Below are 24644 nucleotides of genomic sequence, written 5' to 3' on the forward strand. Positions count from 1 at the left end.
ATGTTACTCTTATAAAAAAAAAAATATTTGTAGTCCTAGATGAGCATGTCTCTTTTGGGCAGCACTGGTTTCAGCGTTTTTTCCCATGCCCATGTGTTCATGTCCTCCTTTGGCTTTACATTTATTTGGCCTGACCAGTTTCGTGCTTAGGGACTTGGAAAAACAAGAAAGTTTTAAAGTAAAGAAACACCAATCCAGACGGTTACCAGAGCGGCGAGCCTTCTGCCCGCCCTTATGTTTCGGTTGTACGTGAAAAGAGGAAGGAAATGTGTGAGAGACAGTGTGTGTGTCCTTTGCATGTTTGTGCATTTGGGTATAATAATAATAATAATAATTGCTTACACTTATATAGCGCTTTTCTGGACACTCCACTCAAAGCGCTTTACAGGTAATGGGGACTCCCCTCCACCACCACCAATGTGCAGCATCCACCTGGATGATGCGACGGCAGCCATAGTGCGCCAGAACGCTCACCACACATCAGCTATCAGTGGGGAGGAGAGCAGAGTAATGTAGCCAATTCATAGAGGGGGATTATTAGGAGGCCATGATGGGGTAAAGGCCAGGGGGGAAATTTGGGTATGTGCGTTCTTAAAGAGTGCTTCAATAAATGAAGGTTTTCTGGTTTGTGGCCTGATCAGGCAACAGAGATTGCTTCATAAGTGGCTCAGTGGGAAGCTGTTGCTGTACGTAATTGTAGGATTCAGGGCTCCTTGTATGAATGCTGTTTGCTGTGAAGAGAACAGCCTGCGCGCACATCCAGAAGCAGAGAGGGAGTCTCTAAGGGAGAGGGAGAGGGACCGCACCGCACTCGTAGTCATTTAGAGAAGGACAAGGGGGCGAAGGAAGAACACCTTTTAAACCCGCACTCTTGGTCCAGAAAAGCTCCATGTGGCAGGGATATATTAAGGTGCCATCACATCACATCATAGTTGTCCACCAAAAAAAGGAATAGGGTGTAACAGCAAGACCTGGGTTTTGGAGAAGGGTGTTGGCAATGTGATGCATCAAAAAGAGTGAGCTTTCATTTTTCAGATGTGGTTTAGTTGGAAAGCCCAGTTTATATATTTTATTGATGACCCGGTTATATACTGTATTTGATCGAGGAGATGATACAGTTGTGTTCCCTGACCTGAAACCAGGCAGGAGCTTTAAGCCAGATCAGTACTGTTCTGACATCTTTGGGCACATGAAGACAGAGCTCATCATAGCCACTTTTGGCTTTAATAAAACTGGTTAGGTGGCAGTTTAGGACTTAAATTGCCAGAAAAGAAACACACACTAAGCAGTAAAAAGGGTTTTTTGTTATTGAACTTGTATCTTTAAGAAAATCTCAATTCTTTTGTCTTTGATTGGGGCATCTTGTAAAACCAACACTCAATATGTGAATAATTTGGATGGCAAAAATGATGGTTTTATCTGAGTAAATTAAGTTAATTTTCTGCCTAATTAAAGCTGCAAAGCTCTTAAGCATTAATAGTTTTTTTAGCGAGGAAATTGTAGATTTCTCTCATAGAAAAGAGAATTGGTATGTTTGGTGTTCTTAATCTTAAGGTTGGCTGATTTCTGTTGGAGAAGACTGTGGATTTCCCTTAGCAGCTGTAGCTCAGAGCGGACTGGCCTTTTGATCCTGGAGAATTACTAACAGTGCAGCAGAGCATTTAATTTTCCATTCTCTGTGAAACAGCCAAGTTTTTTTAATTCAGCAGTGCTAGATGTACAAGTCAGGGGCCTAGCTTTTAACTGTGTTCAATGGTTAATGTCAGTAGAGAATCGGGCGCTTCTGTGACTCTGAGTTGTCTGGAGGTGTCTGGCACCTGCCGAACTGCAAGTGTGTGTCATGTTGTTGTAAGTACTCGTGTGCGTTTGAAAGTGGGCTTGGATCCTTATGAGGGAGAGAGACTCAGAGACTATTGCTGAGAGAGTAGGAGTGAGCCTTTAAAAACTTGGAGAAGCAGGGGAGGCTTGGAGGTAGGAGATTAACAAAAGTAGCTGCTTAAAATTTAACAATTGTCATTCATAACCTTGTGCTGAATAATGATGGTCTCAGCGCCAGACTTGTTATTGTTTAGAGCTCCTAGAATAACTCAATAACACCTAGAATCTGCTGCTGTGTTCACCCAGGCATTCTTCTGAGGTGTGTTTGTTGAAGAGTCAGAGAGCTGCATTGAAAACTAGTATAACTTTCTGTGTATAGTTTAAAGGGGAAGTCTCAGGCAAACTAAAAATCAAATATAAACACCACCATACCACAAGATTTTCGTGTGCTCTGAAATGTCTCCATAATGCCATACTGCCAGTCTCTAAAATGGCTCGTCACTGTAGCCCTTGGGTCAAGAACAAAGACTTCTCCAGCTCAGTGGTCTCAAACTCAGAACCTGGAGGGCCTTGGGTCTTCTGATTTTATTCCAACCTGAATAATCAATTAAACATTTAACCTATTTTCTAAATGAGACATGTATAGGATTTTTCTTAAAGTGTTTTTTAGTTGAGTACACAGAGTGTTCTCTTCATTAAAGGCACAGTTACCTACATATTTGCCTCTGGTTAGAAGTTTTAGATTTATGCAGGTAATTAAACAGTTTAGACAGGCTAATTAGGAACAAGAACCGGAAGACATGAGACCCACCAGGGACAGGGTCACAGACCCTTGCTCCAGCACAAGGACAGGTACAGGACATGTACTGACACATCACACCCATTACAGGACCTCTGGGCACACTGTGACTTTTGTGTAGAAGCATTCTGGGCTGGGAACATTCAGGAATTTTATTTCTGCTCCCCTGTCCTTGATTGTTAAATACACAATATCTACCTGTAAGGGAGGGGGTTGGTGAATATTGTTACTAGCTATGGTGGGTGACTAGACACAATGGATAACACCTAACTAGTGTCAACATGTCAACATTACCATTGCCTAGAACTTCAAACCATGGGATTACTTAGTTGTGCTGGGTGCCAGACACTGATAAACATAATCTTCTGGTTTATATAATAATAAACTTTATTTTATATAGCGCCTTTAAAGGTGGCTTCTCAAAGTGCTTGGGTACAGTAAATCTTCAAGAGTGTCAGAGGTGTAGGGTAAAAGACACAGGGAGAAGAGGGCAGGCAGAAGGACAGAACACAAAGCGTGTGCCAGTGAGAGTTTCTTGTCCAGATCAACCATACAGACCAGATTGGAGCTGCGTATTTGAACCTTGCTAAGAGAGCTTGCTATTCTGTGTTTTTTAGTTGATTTCCTGAGTGAAGAATCCCTCAGTTAAAAACGTCCCCTTCGGGTTCGTGGGTCTATTTATAGAATAGAGATAGATTCCCATTTATTTTGTGGCATCCGGGTTTGCAGAGAGAGAGTTTTAACAGTAGGTTGTATTCTATTTAGTCTCTGAAGGCGTTACTTGGGAGTTGAATACATGGTAACAGTCTGCGGTTTTCCTGGGTGGTTAGGATGTCATACATCTGGGACGCCTTGTCTGTAAACTTGTACATAAGGTATGTTGTTTGTTACATGTGTGTGCTTTGTAATTTTAAAATAAATATTTGTTTAACCCACTGTGCCTGGATTATTACTCTTTTCATCAAAGATGTGCCAGAGAACAAAGAATTTATGTTCCTCTAGCTATACCAACTAGTGCACGGAAGTATATTCTTGGTAAAACCCTTACAAGTTGAGGGTTGCAACAAATTATTTTACTTGTTGACTGAAGCTGAGGCTGCTACACAACACAGTTTCATCATCCTTTGAACAGTGATATACCAATGCAAGGCCATTTTCTTTGTGAGCAAAAGTGCGTTTAAATTGTAATCATATCATACATCCTCCTTTTGCATTCATTTATTTAACTGAGATTTTTCGGTCCCAAGTGACTTGCATGTGTCCCCATTTGTTATGGGGAGGATATCTTGTGTGAAGTACCTTGCTCAAGGGTACAGCACCAGTTTCCCCACGGGGGATGTGAACCCGCAACCTTCCAGTCGCGATCCCAGAGCCCCTCCCCTCTCCTCCACTTCAGCTGCCATTAGCTGTTTCACATTTTACTTTGATTACCTGGCTTGCAGAGCGCCTTGGCTTTTTTTCTCTGCGTGCTCTCTCTGAGTGTGCCAGGCAGCTTTTGTAAAGCTGCAGCCCTGAGGGAGGCACCAGGTGGGCCAGCGTGTCTTTCCTGTAGCAGTGAAGCACAGTGTGTGTCAGCAGGGCCAGAGGGCAAGAGTGCAGTAATTCCCACTTCACCCTTCCAAAGGCTGAACTTGTTCTTTTCCGGCGACAGCGTTTCATCACCAGCGAGGCGTGCAGGCCTGATGAAAAGCTGATTCCTGTGACTCACAGATCTACCCAATGCGAATACACACTAGACAGCTTTTTTTTTTCCTTGCATTGATGAGCCGTAGGATCTCTGTTTTCTTTGGCAGGGAAAGCATGAATGTTCGTCGTGTTAAAAATGGAGTTGGACACGCACGGTTCGAGGAAGGCCTCCCAGCTGACGCACTTGCAGCGATTTTTGGCAAAGCGCTGTTGTGAGGGGTAACAAGCAGTATAAACAGACACGTTCATGAGAAGAAACTGCAGCCAAATGTGGACAGAAAGATGGGAGGTTTCTTGTTTGGTTCATTTCATATCAAATTAGGACACCTCAACCACAGCGCCATCCGAATTACAATGAAATCTGTTTTCTGTGGTATTTATTATGGAAACACAAAATTTCAGATTCCTTCATGACTGGTTCAGAAGTCTGGAAGACCTCATCTGCTTGGTGCACCCCACTGAAATATCATTCTGGAATATCGCTAGCCAGAGAGGGGTGCTTGCTGAGAGTCTTCAAATAATTTTCTCTGTGAAATTTAGAGTCTCAGTATGACCTCTTCCTCTACCAGAAAATACAGCAGAAGTCAGGGACTTACTAAAAGTGTTTTACATGTCTAAGGCTGGCTACACCTTTATACTTTTTGGCCAGATTAAGGAAAACTATTTGTTTCTAAAAACAGTTTTTAAGATAGTGAAATAATGAAAATGGTCAATTCTGTGAATCGCAGGTTAGAGATTAAAGCTAAATATGATCCGATTTAATTATGGACCAAAACCGAAAAAAACAAAAACAAACAATTTATGAACAAACACGAAAGTCCTTTCTGTAGTTCAGACAAATCCTGTTATCTGAAGTTCAGTGAGTCTCACCTACAGTAAAGTGAGAAGTGAAGTTCTGCTACTTCAGTTTCCGATCAGCAGTGAAATTTCCCAGTTCTGTATTAAAGAAATGTCACTGTACCATATATTACTGTACCACAGGTTTCTGTAAGTAAAGTATGTTAAAAGGACAGTTGCCCTGATTTGTGATGGAGTGGTCCACAAAGAACTGGACTAGCAAGTATGATACATTCAGTATTCAGCATTCACTTTAGAATCAGAATCACTTTATTTGCCAAATACATTTAATGCCAAATAGAAGGAATTTGGTCTGGTGTCACGGTGCAAAAACATAGAATCAATTCAATAATACAAGTACACTTCACACAAAAACATGCACATATCCACAATCATATACACACTACATCCCATATTCATGTGTTTGGTTAAACAGGGTAATGGCCATGGGGATGAAGCTGGTCAGATGCCTGGTGGTTTTGGTTTTGATTGACTGGTAGTGTGTCCCCGAGGCAAGGTTTTGAAACAGATGGTGTCCTGGATGAGAGGAATCTTTTCTGCACATGTCTGAGTTTATACAGGTCTTCAGTAGATGGCAAATGGCAGCCAATGCCTCTCTCCGTACAGCAGACAGTGTGTTGCAATTTGCCTTTAGAGTGAACAGACACATTGCCAAACCAAACATATACAGGAGCTGTGAGAACTCTCTCAATAATTGCTCTATATAAAACTGAATGAGAATGAGCTGGGAAACACTGGGATTTTTCAGTTGATGCAGGAAACAGGTGTGCTTTGTTTGTGATAGTGTTAAAATTTGCATCCCATTTGAGAAGGTTATTCCTAGGATCTTGAAAGACACCACCTTAATCACTAAGACTGTGAGTTTCTAGGTGAATGACACTGAGACTGCAAGTTTTTGTTGACACACCATGCCACCAGACAGTCGAGTTTCCTTCTGTACCTGGTCTCAGTTCAGTTGCTCATTAGACCCAACAGGGTGGTGTCACCTGCAAATTTGAGTAGTTTGACAGTGGCAGAGAGGTTGCTGGAGGTACAGATGTTGGTATACAAGGAGTAAAGTAATGAGGAGAGAACACAGTTTTGAGGTGCTCCGGTGATCACAGATAACCAGTCTGACAAATAAAAGCCAGATATACTGTCTCAGTGCTTTAACATTTTGTAAAGCACTAATCGTGATGAAAAAGTAGTTGGTAGTGGTAGAAATAGAGAAAAAGAGTACAGCACAAACTGAAACAAGGCTGAATTTGAAACCTGTTGCCAAAGTTTCATTTGTGGAAATGTTTAGCTAAAGGTTCCTTTAAGAGCCACACAGTGGTCATTCTCAGTTGATTTTAATAAACTGATATTTCAGTAACGGCTTTTAGGGCACCATAGCTTATTAAAAAAAACGAAAAGGCTGCTGAAAAGCTGTACTGTTGTGGAAGAGTGAGTGACTGGGGCCAGGTCCCCAGTAGCCTTTGTCCTACCGCCTGGCTGTGGGGAGAGTGTCACGGACAGAGACTGGGGAGAGGGAATGAGGCAGAGAGTGGGTGGGAGACCGGCTTAGGGTAGAATTATGTTCTTCACACCATTGTCTCTGCACAGAAAACACATACCAAGGGCAAGAAAGGAATAGTCACTGTAAGTGAGTAATACAGATCCATTCTTTATATGAAGGAAACAGACATTAATGAAGAGAGTACATCAAACTGGTTCTGTATTAGTGAAATTAGTCCAGTTTTCACCCGCAGATTTAAAGATTTTTGATTTGTGTGTGTGAATGTACATCAGCTGTAGCTATTTTGTTATTTCTTTAGTTGTATTAATAACGTTACAGTAAAGAGCTTATTTCGGTTGTAGTCAGATATGAAATCACCCCTATTTTTTAAAAGACTTCTGTGTGTAGCTGGAAGGAGAATTGCTTTTTCCAGGCTTGACAACTAGTGTAATCAGCGTGCTAAGTGGACAGTTCTTTTCACGGCCGTGAAAGAGAGGCCGTGCTGTCTGGTGTCTAAATTTAATTAGTAACAATGAAGGGAAGCTGTTTGTTTTGGAGCACAGCAGCAGTTTTGTCTTGAGCAAACCTCCGTTACTAGGTTACATCACAATCCGTGCGCTCCCCCCAGTTTACTGTAGCGATAGTAAGGTTGAAATAAAGAATACCTGCATAAATTAAATCCACCCTGCCTGACAGGCTGTTAGTCTGACTTTTCCATTTTTGAAGAATAATGAGATGACATTGCTGTGAAAGTTTTTTTTACAAGCTTAAAAAAAACATTAAGCTGCACATTACTGAACCTTGATTTTCCCCGTGGTAGCAGTGAAAGGTGTCCCAGACACTTGTTTGCAAAGAGCCTGTGTGTTATCTTTCACAGCTGCAGGAAGGGAAGGGAATTGCTGTCTTTAAATACTCCCTTCTGCCTTTTTTTACCTTGAGGCAAAAGTCTTGTGAGAGAATACTGTGATGGTAACTTGGATGACTCAAGAAAATGCAGTAAAAGAACATTCTCTGTTTCTTTAAAGTTGTTTCTTTGGGCTGCAAAAAAATCTAGCCAGTGTGATCAGAGAGTGTTTATCTTCTTCTTGTACAGGATGTGAATATCTTACACTAACGGCAGATGCCTTAAATTTTGTCAACTATATTGAGTCCAAATCATTCTGGAGGCCAGCTGGTTGTTACATTGTTTTCACAGGTCTTAACAGATGCAACTGAAATAACTGAAAGAAAATATTTTATTTTTTCAGTCCTTCTGTTTGTGACTCACTGTAAGGGCTGTGTACTGTGCACTGTTAAACTGAAAACTGCTTCATTATCCAGCGCTGTGAGTGTAAACTTTGCTTTCCGTTTTCCCACCTCTGGTGAATAAAATCTTCTCAGAACTAGACTCATGCTGTTTTCTATTTTTATTTGAAGTTTTCTTTTATTGGGTAAACATTACACCTAAAATAATTGAACACACAGCAGCAGTGACTAGTTGGACAGACTGTTAAATCAAAGGCAAACAGACGGCACTTGATATCAATGAAGGTCACCGTTCAGGAGTTTGTTTTTGATAAGATCCTCATCATTCCTATAATAGGATTCAGTTTTGCAATAGTTACAGGCATGTTGAATAGTTTGTGTTGTGATTTTTGGGAAGGTATTTTAATTTTGTGAAACAATACAGATACAGCAGTTTTTCAGTCTTTCCTGGTGTCTTAGATTAGAACTAAGTGAGAGTGTCACTAACCTGCATTTTGTTTGTTGTGTTAGTAAAACAATTTACAGAAACCAGGTGCTCTCAATGATCATCCACTTCTGTCTTTGTGTGCACAGATACATTAGGGAAGAGTGCCTTGTGAGAATGAAAGTTCTCAATAGATCTGTTCTATATTTAAACGGGAGTCATTGACTGTGTATTTATTTTATGTGCATTTTGCAATCATCAAGCAGGCCTTTGACATAAAAGATAAAGTGCTCATAATTTTGCAGTTCTTAAAATTAAAAAATGTGAAAGTCATGCTGAGGTTTTGTTCAGAAAATAATTTGTCTGTTAAGCTATTGTAATTATTGAGCTGATTTTTTTATGATACAACGAGGTTATTACAATACATTTTTGTGTCTTTTTATTGCAAATTTTAAACAGTCATTTTTTTGGAACATATTATAATGGGCAGGTTTCAGTATGCATCTTTTTACCTCCTTAAAATCTACGAGGTAGCTGGGCAGGAGAAAGGCAAAAGAACTGGAAATGTTTGATCACAGTGACTCTCCTGATAAGAGCTGATGTGTGATTTCAGATCAGAAATCACGACTGAAAGTGAGTCTTTTCAATCATGTTTAGGGATCAGAAAAACTGTTAATTTTACTTTGCTCTAGAAACACAAAGAGAAACACAGAGAGGGGCCCTCCGTATGATAGTTACGTTGTAATTTTACAACAAGAAGACGGATAGAGAGAGCTGAACATCAAGACAGAAGAAAGGTAGAGAATTAGTGCTGTAAAAAATTTACAAGTATTGTTTCTGGCAACCAAGAGTTAAACCTTGGTAGAGTGAATTTATTTTTCTTAGTTTTACAAAAAGGAAACCGAATGGAATAAAATAGATTAAAAAATGTTAAAAGAGTAAGCTCTTGCCTCTTGTCTGCAATAACATTTGTTGTCCTCAAGCTGTGGCAGAGAATCGATCTTCATTGATCTCCAAATGCGAGGCGAAACGGACCATCTGCTCGTTTTATAGAGCTGCCTGCTTTAACAGGCCTGCCTGTAGAACAGGTTAGGAGTGCAGGAGTGAAGCGTGTGTAATCATTCTAGGAAATCCTAAGATCCGTCCTGACATGAGGCGAGCCACTTGTTCTGTAAAGAGGCTCCGTTTAAAAAGGAGTTATTCATTTCAAAGGTTTGTCCATGTATTCTGTTGCAACGTGCTGAGAGAGATTTCAAGAGAGATGCTCAAAAATACAAAAAAGTAACTACAAATGACCATATAGACTTGAAATACTCTTTCACTGTGGCCTGAATGAAGTCTGTAGTTTAGAGACTTACTGCTGTATAAGGCCCCTTTTCTGCACACATTTACAAAATCCAGTAGTGAGAATGGCCTGCCGTGCCTGTCCAAGACAATATTAATACATCTGTGTTCATCTCCCTTCTGTATCATCATATGTACTGTATATACACAAATAGTGCTTAGATGCATATGTATCTATACGGTATATACATTACTACAAAATATTCAAAATAATCTGAAAGACTTAATAGTTTTTTGCATTTATTAGTCCAAGGCAAGTAACCATTTAAAGCTGTTTCCCCATTATTAGGGCTTATCAGCATGGTAAAGCTGTACCTTGACAAGTTAAATGGAGCATAATATGGTGGCTTTAATAAAGATAAGTTAGTGATTTAAGAGCAAGCAGAAGTAGAAATAGTTGTGATGTTGTTCCTTTCAGAAGGTTTGGAAATCAATCTGATTCATTTTAGTTTTGTTTGAGATTATGAAACTGACCACCTCTTGCTGGGATCTTCTTTTTTAAATGTCCATTTCTTGCAAATTTCAAAACGTTTTTTGTGATTCTGTGAGTGTAATTCGAACTACTCTGCACGTCCACTGCATGCCTTGAATTGTATTTGTTGGCAAAACCGTCTCGAAGTCGAGAGCCATGTTTCTATCGGATGAAAAGAGATGTATTCACAAGCCAGCTTGTTTACTATGTACAGTAATAAGGCTGCACATGCATGGAAATATTGTCTAATTTGTAATGTAAATTAGAGGTTTTACACCTTACTATGTACTGTACATTTTACTTTCATTGTGGTTTGAAATGCACTTGTCAATACCGATTCTTTCTAATTCCAAAATATATAAATAGCGTTACAGTTCCTCTTTAAAATTAATGTTATTTAAATAATAACACATTGTTGAGTTCTAACAAGATTGCTTTCTTTTCCATTCTGCAGTTTGTCTTTTTTAATGTCCTATATATCTTCTTGAATGTTGTCTTTCGGGTACTTGGTTTGTTCCAGTGAGTTGCTCTCTTTCTTTCAGAAACCCCCATTAGGGAGGTAAAGGTTCTCAACCAAGTGCAAGTTTTCTTCTACAATCACAGGCTCTGTTATATCTCTAGGCAGCTGCGATTCCCTAGGTGGTGATAGACAGTTGGCTGCATACCGCCAAGGATACTCAGCCCGGACAGCGACTTTGACCCCTCTGTCCTCCTGGGTGCTCCTCCCAGCATGCATTGCTGTCAGTGAGGGGTGTGCCTCTCCTCCAGTCAGCACTAAATCTCCAGTGTGAGACTGTGTAGCCTGTGATGTATAAAGTGACCAGTGGCTCAAAAGGGGGCAGTTTGGAGGAGTCAGCTTACATGTTCTCATTCTGGGTATATAATTATACTAAAAATTATTAGTGATGTTTGCACTAGCGTGCCACAGGGCTCATTGTAGGGACACAATATTTAGTGTTTGCACACCTCCATTGTGTCAACTGCTTCTGTACTTTTGGATTGTCTTACAAATACCAAAAATTGTTAAAACAATATTTATTTTAGATTAACTGTGATTAAAAAGAAGTGATGTTACTAGTTTCTCCTGATCATGCTTGTGCAAACTTGGAGACTTATTTTCAGTCCCAGTCTTTTTTTTTCAGCCTTTGTGTGCCATATGTTACGACTATAATTTTAACAATATTGCTCCATTATGAGCTTTTGTCTCTCGGTGTGATGCAGTGCTCTTATTTGTTAGCATTTCTGTGTCCTAAATCATGTTACAGTACAAGCAAAATACGCCAACCTTTTTTAAACTTTAAAGATTAAGTGTTTAAAAGTTTATTTTAAAAAGCAAAGAGGCTGTGATGGTAAATATGTTTTATCTGACCTAGAGTTGAAAACATGTTTTTCTCACATTTGAGAACATTGCATTTTTTATCCATGGAATTGGTTAACAAAATTAGGCATCTGGCAAGTAAGATTACAAAAGTCTGGGAGTCTGACTGCAGTTTGATCAGAGAAATGTTCCTGGGCACAACACCAAAAAGTTCCAGGTGTAGGGTTAAAGCCAGTTCACGTTACTGTAGAGAAAGAGCTGACTAAGTCTTCCTCGTCCCTTAAAAAGGATGAGGCTTACAGAATCACTTATGTCTCCTTTTCAGTGTTTTGCATTGATTTCCTGTTAAATATTGTATTGATTTTCAAATTCTGTTTCTATATTGTTACAAGTATGATGCAGCAGAGGTGTGGCCATTAGACGGGTCGTGTCAAAGACAGAACTCAAGACAAACCACACCTAGATTCAGAGTGTCATATTTTATATTACAAAAAAATATAATAAACGCTCAATCCATGACCTGGGATTTATTTTAGCTTGTCTCACTTGGTCTGCTAAGTAAATCTATCAGACACACGAAAAAGAAAATAAACCACCATATTTCAAAACACAAACATCTTCTAGTCTTCATCCACAGTTGTTTTCCCCTGGCTATCGTCACTATTCAGTTCACTTTCTGTTCTTAGTCCATATTTCCTTATTTGGCATTTTTGTTTTTCTTCCTCCTTTTAAGATCATTTATCTTTCAAGTCCATACAGTTTCCCTTTCCTCTTCAATTCTTAATTTTTCAAACAGTTCATTTACGTTGCCCCATACACCATTTCAGTCTTCAGTGGTTTTTAAGTATTCCACAAGTATTTAAACAAATATAATATATAAATATATAATATTTACAACACAGTGCAGCGATTATGGCTGAACAGCTTCTACTTAGGTTCACAGCGTTTCCTGTTTAGGGACAGGCCACTCACTCTACATTCGCAGTCGGCTTATATTGTCTGGAACATGGTGCTCACCTGTGCCCTTTTCCAGGCATTACGTCATGCCGCCATTTTGTGTGACCGTTTCCTTCCCCGGCCATCTTGGGGCAGTCAGAGGCATTAAAAAATCCATGCCGTAAATATGAAAATAACACCCATCCACTATACAGCCCCTAGTGGCATCACTTTAGGTCTTGAATGGCCTAACTCCAGCTAGCTCCATCCCAGCTAACACCAGTGTACCTGACAGAACTACTTTAAGCCTTCTCTTCTGCCAAGCACTTAACCAAATCTGTTCTGCTGTGCATTCCTAAATGAACTATAAGTTCTGGTGTTGTGCATCATATTTGTAAAACTCTCTCCTTAAGACTGTTGAGAGTCAGAGGTGGGAATTAAAAGAAAGAAGGTTGGATGAGGATTTTAAAGTAGAGTTATTGTAGTAAATGTAATATGGAAGTCACAGTTTTAGTAGCAGGGGATTTTCAATAAGATTTTGATCATCTGCAGTTTGATAGTGTTATGGAAATAAAGGGAAAAGTTCATTATGGAGCATTTGTTCAGAAAACAAATGCTTGATTGTTGCAGGTAACATTCATTACACTCTTTGTTTGCTCAGCCGGATCGCCATGATAGAATGCCAGTTTTAGAAGTAGCTACGGACTATTTAGCCAGACCTGTGTGGAATAAGGAACCTTAAAAATATGTTTTAAAAATAGATCAAGTACACAATTACCTCTAAACAAACTGTTTATTGTTAGAATTGTAAAAATGTTGCGTGGGGAGCCGTGTCAGCATGCATTGGCAGCAAAGGACCATGTAAAGGTTAACGCTGCAAAATAGAAAGGAGAGCAATATTTCAGCTGTAGAGTCTTCTTTAGCCCTCAGTTTTCTGTGTGGAATTAACCTTTACTGGGTCCCTTGTTGTAAAAATGTATTTGCAAAATAGACAGGCTTATCCAGCTTGAACTACAAGTGTAAAATAGGAGAGGAGGTGGAAGCATTGATTCGGGTATTGCTGTATGATACATTTATCCTTTGTGATAAAGCTGCGTATTTCTGGTAAGGGTTGCAGTCGCCTGGAGCCCGTCCCACAAGAGTAAGACCTTGGACATCAGAGTAAGCCAGTCCATCACAGACACACCACCTGACCTAGTTGGTATGACATTGGAAGGTGGGAAGAAACCAGTACACCTCGCAGTAAGCTGTGAATACAGCACACCACAACCACCCCCCCCCACATTAAAATGTTAACTACTTTGTATGCAACTACTTTTTATATGTCAGGATTCATATATTCAATATTTGTATTAAATTTATGTAATACTTCAACATGTTTTTTTATAGGGAATATAAGTAGAACCTCCATACAGAATATACCTCAGACCAGAATCAAACCCTAGTACTTTAGCTGCAATACAAAATTCTCTAATGTCTAATCAAATGTTAAGTTAGATCTGGTAGCCCCTTTTCAGTGGGAGGGTATAACTATATACTCCTGTCTGTAAAAACCCTACAGGGGAGATCACAATGTACATAGCTAGAGTTCATGCTATGTAATATTCATAGTACGAATTTTCCAATATAGTAAGTAATATTAGATTGACAAAATCAGTGTATCATTTCAACAATATAGATGACATTCCTGAAGGTTAGTAAAGTAAAATAGGGGCATACATTTAATTAACAATAGCAATTACCTTGAAACGTCTGGATATTGTTTTAACATTTACAAATCAATATGCCATTTGGAGTATGTGGTCCCTGAAAACAACAGAAACACCAGGAAGTTTGTGCATCGGATTCATCCCAGATGTTATATGATGCGTCTCAAATCATCTGAACGTTTAGAGAGTGGATCCCCTTCCTGCTTGTGTTTGGATTTGCATGGTATTTAGACATTTTGAGTACAGTTTATGGATACCTGGGGTCTCTAAATTCAGCAATAAAACAGCATAAAACTGGCTTCTGATATGTTGGTGCGGCTCCTGATTAAGTGGGATACCTGCAGTGCCATAAAAGGTTGTGAACCCTCAATCTAATAATATGAATTGCACTTTCTTTCCATGGAGCCCTTTTTTAATCAAATAAAACCTAAATTTGGAATGGCAAGACTTGAAGAGAGCTGTTCAGGCAGTGGACCACTCAAATAACATCACCTTAATGGCAAAAACATGTGAATACTGTGCAAGGATCCAACATTTCTTTTGCAAGGGACTATAATGGTCAGAAGGTTTGCGAGTTGGGCCTTCACCAGACAGGTTAGTGGAAACACTTCATGCCACATACAGATAAAATGGAAAATATTCAAGACCACAGTGACTTTTTCCAAAGACAAAGGGCACAAAGGTCACCAAGAGCTCCAGAGTAACATCTAATGATCTCGCTAATGTCAGTGTTCATGCCTCAGCTTTAGGGTAAAGACTGAATGGGAATTCATGTTAGGATCGCCATTGCTCTCTAAAAAGAACCTTTCTTTTGTTCTTTTTGTACCAGAAATCATCAGAATTCTTGAGCAGAATGTCAGACCATCAATTCACCAGCTGAAGTGAGACTTACAGTAAGATCATGATCCGAAACATGCAATCAGATCTACAACAATTGGCTGAAGGTGGAGGAATTTCACATTTTGCGTCAGCTAAGTCAAAGTTCAAAACTAAACCCAATTGAAATGTAATGAAAGGGCTTTCAGCGAGTTGTTTGTGCAGGAAACCTTCAAACGCCATTCGTTTGAGGTAGTTCCATAAGGCCAGAGAGACAGACTAACAGTAACAGGAAGTAGAAGTCATTGCTGCTGAAGGAGGTGCCACCAGTTAACGAATCTACGAGTTCACACAAATGTATTCACACAAGCATATTTACTGTTGGGACATTTTGTTAATCCAAGTACGTCTGATGTCCTTGTATTAATGGTTATCTTCATCTTTTATTAAGACTTGCATGAAGATTTTATTACCTTTTAGGTTTAAAATGTTCAAAAATATGGATTCACTTACTGCTTCTAGGCACTATATACTGTATAAGGAAGGCCAAGCCCATTTATGACTGCTGCCATAGCCTGATGTGATAGAGGTGGATGTGGTAGATTGACTGAGTCCCCATAAGACACTTTTCACCTTCTGAAGTGACAACAGAAGAGACGCTACTCTAGGAGTTTCAAGATACACATTGCAGAATTGGTCTGAGGTCAATGAAACCTGCACTAACCAGATTTCCAATTATCATCTGGAATTAAAATCTAAAATGAAATGGTGCCCAGTCCTGTGCTCTGTCTCTGCAGGGGTTCCTCAATGTCGACATGTACATTTGCATCTGCAGTTGCTGTTCCCAGAAACGCCACTATTTTATTTTTCATTGAAAAACGTCCACAGAGTGCTGTTTCAAGACTAGCGATACACGCATACATTAATTAAAACCATCCTTTTCCAGGAGCAAATTAACACCTGAAGAACAGTGATGACATTGAGTTATTTTTAAATTACCACGCAAACAAATATTACCATATACTGCTGATTCACCCATAACAATTCATAAATCAAATTTCTTAATGAAAGATACATAACATATTGAGAATGCCAAAATGTATGTAATTAACATTGGCTCTGTATTTGGAAGTTTTCAAATCCATTATTGTTTTCAAATCAGAATTTATATCTTCTCTGTCCATTTTTGTAGTCTTTATATTTTAAGTTTATATTGGTATTCTGTTATTTTTTACTTTTATGTTTCAAAGATTTTGCAATTGTATTTTGTATGCAAAGCACTTTGATTTGAATTTGTAAAGAAAAATTGACATGCAAATAAATGTTACACCTGCAGTATTAATCTCATGAAATTCAGGAACGTTCTGCAGTATAATTTGATTAGGAAAGACATTGTGCTTGAGCTGGTTTGATATGATGACAAGTCTGTGGTGACCTTTTCTGCAGTTAATGTCTCAAAGGTCCCTGCTGATAACAGCAGATAACAGGTTGACACTAAACAGTGAGAATCATTGTGCTTTTTCATGCATATGCAGAAAACAACAAAAAGAAAATAGTATTAACCTCGGGGTTTAGTCAAAAGTAAATGTGATCCTTGTAGTGTTCATGATTAGGATATGTACGAAATGGTGATTGCTATTTTTTTCTTTGTTAGAGATCTGTATTACCAGAGTTTTTTTTTAAAAACGATGAAATCAAGAAGGAAACTTCATTCATTCTGAAAGAGAGTGAGAGGAATTTCCCAGTGTAAAAGTTGGGATGACCTTTTATAAGCCATGGAGGCTACAAAATGTCAGCCTTTTAAATACAGGAAGAAGCCATCTGATATTTTTCAGATGCATTTACTGTTTTTCATTTTCTTTTTCTATCAGTTTCTGTCCACATGTGTATGTAGCTGTTTGTTTGGTTATTTGAAGTATGAAGTGTGTGAAATGTTGTTGTGTCTGAAAGGGTTCCTTGTAAGAATAGAAGAAAGGTTACAGATGAGATGAGTTCATCTGGCCTGTTTGTAAGGTAGTAGCTGATCTACACGGAAGTGCATTTAAAGGTGAGAAGACGAAACATGTCTTCACATTAAGGATCGTGGGAGTGTTGAACAAGCATGGTCCTGGCCAAATTTCCCATTGGTCTTTACCAGTCATGGCCTCCTAATAATTCCCATCTATGAATTGGCTTCATCACTCTGTTCTCTTCCCCACTGATAGCTGGTGTGTGGTGAGCGTTCTGGCGCACTATGGCTGCCGTCGCATCATCCAGGTGGGGGTACACACTGGTGATGGTGGAGGGGAGTCCCCATTACCTGTAAAGCGCTTTGAGTGGAGTGTCCAGAAAAGCACTATATAAGTGTAAGGAATTATTATTATTATTGTTATAACTGTGACTGTTACTGTAACTTTGTTGCTTTGTGTAATAATCTCTAGACCTCCTGGCCAACTTCCGCTCGTAAAAGTGTGTATACTTCCCTGTGATGGTAAAAAAAGCCCTCATTATTTTATTTCCAGTTTGACTGTAAATGTCACATTTCATTCCTATGAAAGCCCTTTGTCTTATTTACTTTTCCCCCTCAACTTCTAGTACAAACAGATTTCAGAATATGAATTGCATTGCGGTCATTCTTGTCTCTGGTGCCTCTCAGTAATTTGGTTATAGTCATCTGTGAGCCTAGAGATTGGAGCAGCAGATATGTTGTTATCTAGATAGATTGTCTATCTAGTGCTCTGACAATCCCTATTCTCGTAACTAATGGAGGTGCTGGGAAGTCACAACTAAAACCTCTAAGATCATCTTATTTTGATAATGATAGGCAGTTTATTTTTAAATTTGTAATTTATTTAACTTTTAAAATTTGCATCATTCACTGGGATCTGGATTGAAGGCTGTTCTCCACCCTCTTCCCTTCAGTACGTCAATGTCTTCTGTAGCCAAGAAGCCAGAGTTGCTTTAGATATCAGCTTTGTCTGTGAAAGTTCACCCCAGAAACAAGAGTTATTCCCGTGCATTTTCACTGTTGTAAGCACAATAATGCCATTGTTTGGAACAATACAAATCAGAGGCCTCCTCTTTTTTCCTATAATCAAGTGGGTTCAAGCAAACACCGAGTGGCATAATCATTTGGCCCCAAGACATTTGTCTGGGTTGGAAATAAAGATGCTGATTTGAAAGAGAAATGGCTGTGTGTGGGAGTCTCATCTGTCAGCCATGATTCACGGGAAAGGCTGAAGAGTGCACATTAATTTCTTGGTTAGTAATTTTGATCCAACATCATACATAGCACATGATTGTGAACTTGGCTTTTGCATTGCCAGTAATGAACAAAAAGTAGGAACCCTGAGTTACATAATTGTTTTTTTTCCAGATGTTAAGTATTTGTTTTCTTGGGTAAGAGAGTCTTTGTTACCATGGATAAACAATGCCAAAAATGAGATGGATGTCTTGCACATCTGTATGCTACAGTTCTGCATGCTGCTTTTTTCTCTGGTCTGCTTGCTTTGTGTTTGGCTGGCTGTTGTCGAGCCAGGACACCTGCCTGGTTCAAGAACAGCTGCAGATTTTTTGGGTGAATTTTCTTGATGCTCACTGGTTGGCTCACTTGATTTCTCCTCTCCCCTGCAGAAGATGATCCTGAGTCTGACTGTGGCTGCTTTCTTCGACAGTATCGCCTATGTCATGGTAAGGGCAGCTGCTGCCTTAGCTTGTCGTCTGCCAAATCCTGAACAGTAGGGTGCAATAAACGTGAGCCTCTTTTTGAGCGCTGTTTCCGTTAAGCAGAATAAGTAACAAGCGCAAAGGCCCATGACTGCATTAAAGTTCAGATGTGTGAAAAATAATGCAAGACTGTTTTAAAGGATGATTCCAGTGGTTCTTTCTAAATTAATTATTTACTTTAAAAACGGAACTTGCCCTTTTTAAAAAGGGCAATTCTTTTTATTTATCAGAACTTTTTATTTATCAGAATCTGTTCATATGTAATACTTTGCTCATTTTGGCTTTAGGGTGAGGTTCATCCTGAAGGTGCGTTGTGTGATTTCCAGGCCTGGTGGCTTACTTACTTTGGTGAGTTTGAGTCAGATTTTCCATATTAGAAAAGCATAAAGCATGATGTACACTAACTGCGATTGAGCCATTGACTGATCTACCACAAGTTATGGGTTGCAGGAAGTATATTGCACTAGGATCTGCAATATTTTACGTTATGTGTAGTAACAACAGCATGCATTTTCACCTCAGACTAGAAACTACACAACACTAAATTGCTAACTTATTAAAGCGTGATATTTTGATATATGTCTGTTTATGTCCTCGTTGCCTGCTGGGTACGAAATAAGAAAAACCTGTGAGGCGGCTTGCCTGTTAAGATATGGCGTGAGTTGTCTTTGAAAATGCACGCAGATTGACCAGGTAATCATTGCAGTAGTGTTTTGGCTCGTTGAAGGAGCACTCTGGAAATGCTGCTGGCAGGATGATCACAATCTGAACAATTCAGAGCTCTCACAACAGGGATTCAGCAGTGCTACTTATTGCTACAATGCACCCTGGACTGACCTAGGCCCAGGTACTAATATCACTGGGCATCTTGAAAGATCTGTAAGTCTGATTGCAGTGAGCAGGTGCCCCTATAAAGGTAACATTGCAAACACATCTTGCACATCAGTACAGGAATTAACTCCCCATATGTTGACAAATATTAGTCTGTTTTTTGTCAGTTCTGTGTCAACCGCAGTTTGAGACTTCTGCTCCATCCATTGTTTCAAGTCAATGTCATCCCTTGAATTTGTTCCATTCAGTAATGCTAATTTCAATGCTTTTTTATGGATGGCAGTGTGCAGAAGTGGTTAGGGTTTTGGCCTTGTAAGTGAAAGGTTGTGGTTCCAATCCCTTGTGTGACACTACAGTTGTACCCTTGAACAAAAGTCATCAAAAGAATTGGTCTAGTGTATAACCCAGCTGGATAAATTGATGCTTTGCATAGAAGTGTCAGCCAAATAAACTAGAAAGTGGTATTTTCTACATTTACATGAATTCATACTATATGCAAAAATAAAACCTAATCAGGCTACACTGAGCTTCTGTGAGCCCAGTCAGAGATCAAACTAAATATTTACAGAGTTCACACAGCAAAGACTAAAATAGAATTTTGCTTCAAGGCCAGTGAACTCAAACTCTGAAATCACTGACAAAGTGTCTGTTAGCTTTGTGTGGCTGTGGCACAGATCAGAATGCACAGTCAAGATCTCATGTAGCATTCAAATATCATGCACCAGCATTTCACTTTGCTGAAGGTACCCTCCTGTAGTGCTCACTGAAACACAGAAGTGCTGTCTGGTGCTCAGCTAGAAAACACTGGTGTCTGCACATCTAAGCGTGTCATGTGTTTGAAAATACTGGGAAAGAAGGAGCTGGTGCAGAGGTTTCTGTATTGCTCTGCTTTTTTTTAACAATTGACAGGAAACTAAATATGTGTGTAGTCAGAGGGCTGAAGGTCAAGCTTCTTAGCATCTCACCAGGTTTAAATTAATCACGAAATAGTCGTACTTATTTTAGCCATTCAGTATTTTTAACTCTTAATAAGCCGTCATTGTTGCTTTTTCGCTGATGAGCTTAAGTGTGATACCTCTGACTTGCAGCTCATTTGAGTTTTTTATGCCATACATCAGTCCTGAGGCTGTTCGTACAGAGAGTGCTATTATTTTGCTTGTTTCTCTATCTTGTATTTATTTCAGCTGTAGGTTCACGCTTAAACATGGTAACTGGCTTCTTCTCAAATGTCATCTTGGCATTTTTCATAACCTAGGCTAGGCATTAAAAGGACTTTGTCATTGTTAAATTGTCACTGCCAGTGTTCACACAGGTGTGGGAAAACAATCAAAAAGGCTAACAGTGCCAGGATACAGAAGAAAGTGTTGAAGTCTGTTTTTTATTAACTCGTGTTCACTGTGCCAGTCATTAGCGTCTATGACAGATATACAGTTACAGATGTATTTGCTGCTGATGTGAGCACCAGCTATCATCATCTATTCTTTATGAAGTGACTCAAATTTCATGGTTCGTGGGAATTTAAAGCAGCACTTTGGTTGCTTGGTTTTTTTGTACTGTGTGCACGTGACTTAAAAACGTTAGAAGGGTAAACGACTGGCAAACTGCTCAGTCATGCATGGTGGGAACTAAGATTAGACCACCACATTCTTCCCAGGATCCCATTTTAAAAAAATCTAATTTATGCCACAACTGAAGAAACATTGTGGCTGTCAAGAAGCATGAAAGAGACAGTGTGTTGTAAAGTGTAACTCTGCGCTAGGAATGTGCAGTGTGGTTGTCTGAGGAATTCTGCAGGTCATGCTTAACCTGCTGTGTGGTTGAAACATAAGAAAATAACATTCACAGGCAAAAGGAGGCCTTTTGGACTGTCTAGCCTGTTTGGTAGTTAGTAGTTAATTAATCCACAGATCTTGAAGGAAGCCACGATATCTTAGCTTTTATCATTTCAATTACATTGCCATGTAGCTCTTAGTCCATACTTTCTTTTCTTTTCCCGTTTACAACCGTTTTTTGTGCAATATATGCCAGGGACCTGTGCAATACATTTATATCTATATTTATATCTATATCTATATCTATATTTACATCTATATTTATATTCATATGTGTGATATGATTTTTCTGTGTACTGTTCTGTTCTAGTTTGTTCTTTGTGTGTCCTGACTGTGAGTAACTCTTTAAGTGAACCCCTACTGTACTGATTGTATTGTATGTATTGTACTATTATTATATCATTCGTTACACTGTGGCTGTGCCGTCTGTGTTAAGCTGCTGTTGCACTGCAATTTCCCTCACGGGATCAATAAAGTATCTATCTATCTACACCCCAGAAACCTTTGGGGAAAGAAGTGCCACCTTTTCTTGGTTTTAAATGGACTTTCTGTAGTTTCACGTCGTGCCCTCTGGTTTGTGTTTCACTGGACACTCAGAAGTCCATGGGGTTGACTTTTATCAATGCCTTTGAGGATGATGAACTTTGAGAATGTTCTATTGCTTGTTAGGATAGGCTCTGGCTATGTTCTGTGATCCCGAGTAGGTAGAAGCAGTTAGATTATGGATGGAGAGGTGGAGAAGTTTGTATCAGGTCCTCTGAGGGAAGTGACTACAGGGGTAGTCATTGCAATCCTGAATATACACATCGTGGTCTTTCCTGCCTTATGTGAGTTCAAAATGAATCGCAGGTTTTCATGCTGACTTGTAGGTGTGGAGCCATCTGGCTGAGAAATCACTGTATTTCTAAACTAAAATGACTAAAAAAAGCGCTGCACTATTGAGTGGAACCAGTGCGGCTGAAGTCTATCACAGGGTTAACAGTGCCAGCTGTTGAATGTGGATGACTTGCTTTTATCAAGAGATTGCAAAGTTGTTGATAAGAGATCGTTTTATTGGCCTGCAAATTTCTTTTAATCTGTTTCGAGTTGATTTATAGCTAGAGCACATCAGAGCAGTAGGCTCTAATGATGGAGAGTAACATTTCTTATTACTAAAAATTAAGCCCGTGAGAGGCTATTATCACACAGAATGACTTATCAGCAAAAGGCATTTATCTTTAAGGGTGAGATGCAACAACACTGCCACATTCTAGCCTGATACTCTCATATCTCAGAAGCTAAGCAAGGCTGGGCCTGGTCAGTACTAGGATGGGAGATTTACAAGGAGAACCAGGTTGCTGCTGCAAGTGATACTCTTCCTCTAGACCAAAATTTCTGAGAACCCCCCCCCCCCACTTCTGTGACCCAGGACACTGGGCTATAGAAAGTGGTGCCCTTTAGGTGAGGCGTTAAACTGAGATCCTGACTCCTTGGGCATTATCCTGAAGGATTTTTTTAAAAATCTTTTATATAACACCATGATAATCTTAAATTATTGCAATCATAACATTTGTTAACCTTATGCATGTACTTTCAGTGGGTATGCGAAGCACCAATGATCTTGCTTCTGTAAAAAAGTTATTTTTCTGTGTAATTCTGACATGATGCCTAGACTGCAGGCAGCTACAAACTATGTTTTTGAGAACAGAAAGGAGAGACGGGAAATCTATCCAGCTGCCGGAGAAGGGGGTTTGTGTGGGAATGAGAATTGTGCCTTCTGTTATCTGGCTACGAAGGGAGCTCTGCCAGGGGAAATGGGCAGAGAAAGGAAAAGGAGAGAAAAGCCTTTTCTTCCTCCCATGCTCACCTCTGTAGCCTGGACTCCGATTCTTTTCCCAGGTCTGCTGAAGAGGGGTTACCCTCACCCTTCTGCCTTCAATCCCAAGGCACCTGCAAAAGTGGAAGAGCGTTAACCTCATTGTCCTGGCTAAGTCTCTCTAAAGGCTTGTGCAGACTTTCCCTTTTCTGACTTCTCTGCCTGAACTGCAGTGTAGTGGCGAAGAAGAAGGTGTGTGCAGAGGCTGGTAGCTCATCATGGCAGCTGCGTCTCATCCAGGTGGACTCTGCACAACAGCAGTGCTTGAGGTGGGTCCCCCTCTATTTGGCAACATGCTTAAGGACGTTTGTGGATAGAAGCCCTATATACTGTAAATGTAGGGAATTGCATTTATTGTTACGTTTTCTTCTTCGTCTCATGAGGGGGATTGAACTGAAAAATATTTGGGAAAATGACAGCTACATCCATCCCAAAGAGTCTGGAGCTCCTTCTGGCTTGTGTAACAAAACCTGAAGTTCAGGAAGCCATGAGGAGTTAGCTAGTGACATAGTTCAATTGTTTTTGTCAGATCATACCTTCCCAGAACACTGCTGTGATGCACCAAGGACAGCCTTGATAATAATTATAATTTGCATTTAAATACTGTAGCCCTTTTCATTCCAAAGGATCCCGAAGTACTTTACATACAGAAGGGGACTTACTTCATCCACCACTGAGGTGCCCCCGGCAACAACCACAGCTATTGAGCACAGGCCGTCCCACCACAGAGCATAAAGCTAGAGAAGTGAGGAACTGTTTCACCAGTTGAGAAGAATGGAGGGAGGAACTTCAGATAGTCAGGATTCTATAAACCCACAAGGGAATTAAACCAGGATACAAGCATTAACACAGCCTAGTAGTCAGGTAGTCAGGCAGTCAGGCCCTTGATTTGGTGTCTCATCTGAAGAACGACACCTCCTATAGCACAGTATCCCAACTTGCCATATTGGCTCATTGGTTTGGAAATTTTGGTCCAGAGGGAAGAGTGACGCCTACTGTTCCACTAAGTCTGCTTAGAGCAGCTTAGAGGTCTTTAAACCCTGTACCTATCAGGCCTAACTTTATTTTGCATCTAAGCCTGTCAGAATTAGGCTATGAGCTAGTAATGTTGCTGTCGATGTAAATACAAATTGATCTCTATTTCAGTGATATAGTAATAAAAACGTTTTTACTTTTTGTGATGACTTGGCACAGAAATTCTAGCTCTGTGTAAACTTCTATGGTAGCTCCCAGTGGAGCTCAGTCCTTGCTTACAGTCGTCCGGGAGTTGGGAAGTGTCGTTTTAGAAATCAATGTCCTTGCAACCCTAGTCCTTGCCAAAAAGCGATTATCAGTTAGATCTCTTTTATTCTAAATAAGTAGATTGCTTCTCTTTTTACAGTGTGAATGTTACTAACTTGTACAGAAGAACAAAAACCTGTCTTAACCTTTAGTAACCTGGTGGTAGCTAGGAGACCGCAAGGGAGGAGCTTGTTGTGAAATATTTGTAAGCGGGGAGGGAAAAAAAAATATTGGCGTC

At 39.7% G+C, this 24644-nt stretch overlaps 1 protein-coding gene across 6 annotated transcripts in view; it reads left to right on the forward strand.

Moving 5' to 3' along the window:
• LOC102692777 (uncharacterized) overlaps positions 1-24644 on the forward strand; it is a 148853-nt gene that overhangs the window by 14675 nt on the left and 109534 nt on the right. For 2 of the 6 annotated variants that reach the window (XM_015364383.2, XM_015364384.2), the window contains exons 4-5: positions 18515-18571; positions 18895-18955. The exons of 1 other annotated variant lie outside the window; for it this stretch is intronic. In XM_015364383.2, coding sequence (XP_015219869.1) covers positions 18515-18571; positions 18895-18955 — 118 coding nt within the window. Of the gene's footprint in view, positions 1-17212; positions 17248-18514; positions 18572-18894; positions 18956-24644 lie in introns of those variants that run through there. 3 more of the 6 variants (XM_069178868.1, XM_069178870.1, XM_069178869.1) reach the window with 2 other exon arrangements.

This window comes from Lepisosteus oculatus, chromosome 15 (assembly GCF_040954835.1).
Source record: "Lepisosteus oculatus isolate fLepOcu1 chromosome 15, fLepOcu1.hap2, whole genome shotgun sequence".
NCBI classification, from domain to species: Eukaryota; Metazoa; Chordata; class Actinopteri; order Semionotiformes; family Lepisosteidae; genus Lepisosteus; species Lepisosteus oculatus.